We start from the raw sequence: 4,371 nt of genomic DNA, 5'->3' as shown, positions 1-4,371 counted from the left end.
AAATCCATTCTTTCACAAGCCAAAGTAGGTACCCTACATTGTATTCTATAAATTCCTCCAAAAGGGGCATAAGCACATCTTAGGGCCCCTTGGAGTCTTTAACAGCCTATAATTTTGCTTGGAGTGACTCTGCATTTGAATCCTATGAAAGATCAAAAGCATGTACTTTTTGCTCAAACACGATATTTAAACAAAGTGTAAATAGGAAGAGAATGAGTAAACCAATCACTCTATACTTTACACAAAAAGACATTGATGCATTGGACTTGAGGCTTGCTAGACTGCAAGTGCAGGTGCTCCATATGAATTGTAAAACACAAGAGTTCCTTGCTTGACATTAATCCTTAATGCTCATCTCACCTCTTATCAAAATAAAGAGAAACTGCTCTACCCTGCACTCACTAGTTCTCAATGGATTTGATAATTTATTCAATCAAGAGCTCTTATCTTGCAATAATCATAGTCCTTTATAGCCCTTCAAATCTATTCCCGCATTCTCAACCCACAATTCTTGGTTGAGTGGCAAAAGTACCCCACCAATGCAAGTGTAGTGCTCAATAATGGTGCACATGCAACAACTTATAACCACATGGCCTCATTTTCGTTCTAGTGCTCAATGAGGTGCACTAATTGTGTCGTCCCACCAATTGTCTCAGTGAGCAGAACCCCCACTTGCAATGCTCTAGGAATGGTATATTTCAAGCGATATTTGCTCCCATTCTAAAGTGGTTCCTCAGTTCATTGGATATGAAGATTTACATGCCCCATTCTAAAGTGGTCCCATTCTAAAGTGGTTCCTCAGTTCATTGGATATGAAGATTTACATGCCCCTAATTAGTCACATTTAACTTCAAATAAGCACCATTCAATCAATCAAAGGGCATTACCCAGCACACATTTAACTTCAAATAAGCACCATTCAATCAATCAAAGGGCATTACCCAGCACATTTAACTTCAAATAAGCACCATTCAATCAATCAAAGGATATTACCCAGCACACATTCAACAACTCCTATCATAGGATAATGCTGTTTGCTCGAAGTAATCTGGGAGCATAATTCAATGCTAAAGTTGAATCCATAAGATTCTCAATAGAAAAAGAAAAACAGAAATGCATCACTGCATAGGACACATAAACAAGTGGATTAGTCTAGCATACAACCTACATAGTTGGCAGTGGAAGACAATTCTGCCAGCTAAATCAATCCCATGCACTTTCATTGTAAGACATATAGAAGAGTTCACAAAGGAAATTTTTTGTATATATGGATCAACTGGGAAACATAGTAAACATTTTAACATGAACCAGATGCCCTAGATATTAAAAGGCTTGAATAGAGTTTCAGCATGTTATATGCTGAATTTGAAATTCACATCTGCAAAACTCCAATTCTTTGTCGTGTTATATGCTGAATTGGAAATTTACATCTGCAAAACTCCTATTCATTGTCATCTTTCTGCTGTCCAGACTTGGCACCTGACACAAGAAACCACTGCTTATCAAAGGGTCCCATAGGGGTTACTTCCACCTCTGATTGCAAATGGAGACTATCGTTTGCTCTATCAGTGACCCCTCTCAGCTTGCAATTTGACTCGTTGTCGCTTCAATTCACACTCACGCTGTAAAAGTTGGAGTTTTTGTGAGTACACATCAATCTCCTGCAACTGCAGTTCATACCATTGCTGCTGGATTCCCTGATCCTCGTGGGCAAATTCATAATCAAACAAATCCCCTGTTTTGAAATGTGGAGAATGCACTGCTCCCACACTCATTCTCTTTAAATGACCCATAGTCTTCACAGAATTGTCAAGGACAGCCACAACCTTGGTCAGATCTTCCACCTTTTGCTGCAACTGGGACACTGAAGGCTGAAGTACATCCTGTAAAGCTCTCTGCATGTCACTGTAGACATGAGAGACTTTACCATCTTCTTTACCATTAGTAACATCAATCTTCAGTAAATCTGTTGATAGCACTTTGCTGCCATTTTCATTACCTTCGGCTAAAGCTTTGGGAGCATCTTTCTTTTCCACTTCTGTGGGCATAACTGTTGTTTCATTACCTACCAAAACTCCCTTGTCATCACTTTCCTCTTCACTTGATGAAGCTTCAGGCTCAGTCGTTCCCTTCCTCGACTGCTTGGCTTTCCCTGCATCTGAATCCTTCTTGTTTGATGCCAATTTGGCTTCTTTGACTGGAGTTGTCGCAGTAATCTGTTTAGGAGATTCCTTACCATCCTCCACTTTTTCCTCATCCATGCTAACCACTTCTGCCTTGCCCCATATCTGACTCCATATGTTGAAAAGCATCTGATCATTATCATTCCTGTGTTTGAAAGGTTTTTGTATGTCCTTTGCCCTTTCTGCCATGGTATTGTACCTTGTTCTCATTCTTCTTATCTTTTCAAACAATTGGTCCTTGCTGTAGGAAACTTCCAATTTTCCATTGGGTCGATTACAGAGCTTGTCCCAAAACTCATCACTCTTTTTGTTAGGAATGTCCCCACCAGATCTTACGTGGTTCAAGACTTCATTCGACAGCATGATTTCCTCAGCTGGTGTCCACATATGTGTAGGTTTTTTAGCTTTCTGTGGTGAGGCTGCAGTATCTGATTCCACATGCTTGGTGGCTTTATCTGGCTTATTAGATCCTTTGCCATTTTTTCCTGCACTTTGAGCCTGATTATCCATTAAAGACTTCCTGGCAATCTCTTTGTGACGATCATGATCAGAAAATGGGGCAACTTTCTCCGTGTCTCCCTTCTTCTTACCACTTTCAGCCAGCGATGGCTTTTCCCTACCCCTTGGACTTGTTAAGGGCTGTGCAATGCTCTTGTTTGCATTTTCTGCAGCATCTTTCTTCCTCTTCTTCACAGAGGCTCTTACATCTACTTCATCATCTCGCTCACGCTTGGAAGTTTCAACCTTGCCTTTCTTTGGAGCAGCCTCCACTTTGGGGGCTGCTACCTCCACCTTCTGCAGTTTTGGCTTTGCAGCCTTGTGGTCTGAAGGCGTGCCAGTAGGGACCTTTTTGGCTGGTGCCACAACTCTGCCATTGGTAGTGGTATGCTTAAGTCCAGGCGCAGGCGTGCTCTTCTTCACCACAGGCTCTTCGTCCGACTCAGAGATGGCTTGGCTTTCGGATCCTGAATCACGGCCGGCGTCCAAACGCGAGTTTGGACCAGCCACTGGCTTGCTCGCCGAAGCAGGGGAGCTCTTGGCAGAAGCAGGGGTATCACGCTTGGCGCCAGATTGTCTGTTAGGCTGCGCAGGCTTCTCTTCGGATTCGGACGCAGACTCGTACTCAGACTCAGAACCAGATTCAGACGATGATGATGAAGCTTCGACAGAGCTTACTTGGGCAGTGGAAGGGGCGGTCTTGCTGCTGCCGGGGATCTGATTGACGCGGTCGTCCTCGGAATCAAATCCGCTACTTCCGCTGTCGCTGTCGCTATCACTGTCCTCGTCGCCATTGGAGGTCTGGAACAGGGGCACGGGCTTCATCCCGGGCATGCACAGACGGACAGACACAAACAGAAACACAGAAATAGAGAGAGAGAGAGAGAGAGAGAGTATGTGAGTGAGAGAGAAAAAGAGGGCGTTTATGAGGGGTGTGAAGCCCAAAAGCTTGACCTGTAGGCTGTTTCGGTGCTTTTCCTTTTAGGTGTTTTAAGGCTAGGGTTTAAGCTGCATGACTCCACCCACTTCGTTGTTAGCATCTATCCCATCCACGGTACAATTTGTAATAAAGCCTAGGCATTATGATTCAATTCATAATCATTATGATAAAGTCTACTTTTTGAAAGTTTGTAGAATGTCGAATCATTATAAATAATGTCGTTCGCTAATTTAAACTTTGTAAATTGTAAATAAAGCCAACCATTATGTTTAATTTATAATTGATGATGACTATAATTAGTTATTTATGCACCTCATTAGTGGCGTTTTAGACCACAAGAGTGTTCAATAGCAAAATTTTAGCCGTCGTTAGAGGAATGACACATTTGTTCTAGATACTAAAGCTTTTGAATAGAGGAAGCTTAGAATCAAACTAGCTAGCAAGCCCCTAATCGCATGCACTTCATGGGCAGCAAGGCCCTTATGGACAATTTGGTCAGCATGGCTCTTATGGACAGCATATGCCTAGGCAGCGTGGACCACATGGAATGTATGGGCAACAAGGCACTAATGAGCTGCGTGACAATATCGTTTTTACCAAGTTTAATGGACAATCTCCATCCTTGGTGGTTGGAAGAGTGGACCTTTAAGCTAGATGCTTATTTTTCACATCTAACCACGCACCGATGAGACAAATATCCTTTTTGCCTCTCTTCATTTAGAGGGCTTTGCCTATACATGGTGGTGTTAC

The 4,371-nt window shown here is 42.6% G+C and overlaps 1 protein-coding gene across 1 annotated transcript; it reads right to left on the bottom strand.

Annotated features, from left to right (window-relative positions):
* Positions 1–1,295: 1,295 nt before the first annotated feature.
* Positions 1,296–3,644, bottom strand: LOC148033328 (uncharacterized). Its single transcript, XM_087681236.1, has one exon. It carries the CDS (start codon positions 3,513–3,515, stop codon positions 1,566–1,568), a length of 1,950 nt encoding a protein of 649 aa, XP_087537362.1. The 5' UTR covers positions 3,516–3,644; the 3' UTR covers positions 1,296–1,565.
* Positions 3,645–4,371: the final 727 nt, after the last annotated feature.

Source organism: Lygodium microphyllum, chromosome 7, assembly GCF_053477565.2.
Source record: "Lygodium microphyllum isolate KBCC chromosome 7, Lygodium_microphyllum_v1.1.10, whole genome shotgun sequence".
Classification (NCBI taxonomy): Eukaryota; Viridiplantae; Streptophyta; class Polypodiopsida; order Schizaeales; family Lygodiaceae; genus Lygodium; species Lygodium microphyllum.
Note: the sequence above shows the minus strand (reverse complement) of the source record. Positions and strands in the feature narration are given on the sequence as shown.

Coding starts and splice junctions, on each gene's coding strand:
- LOC148033328 (XM_087681236.1), bottom strand. CDS start 3,515: ATGCCCGGGATGAAGCCCGTGCCCCTGTTCCAGACCTCCAATGGCGAC.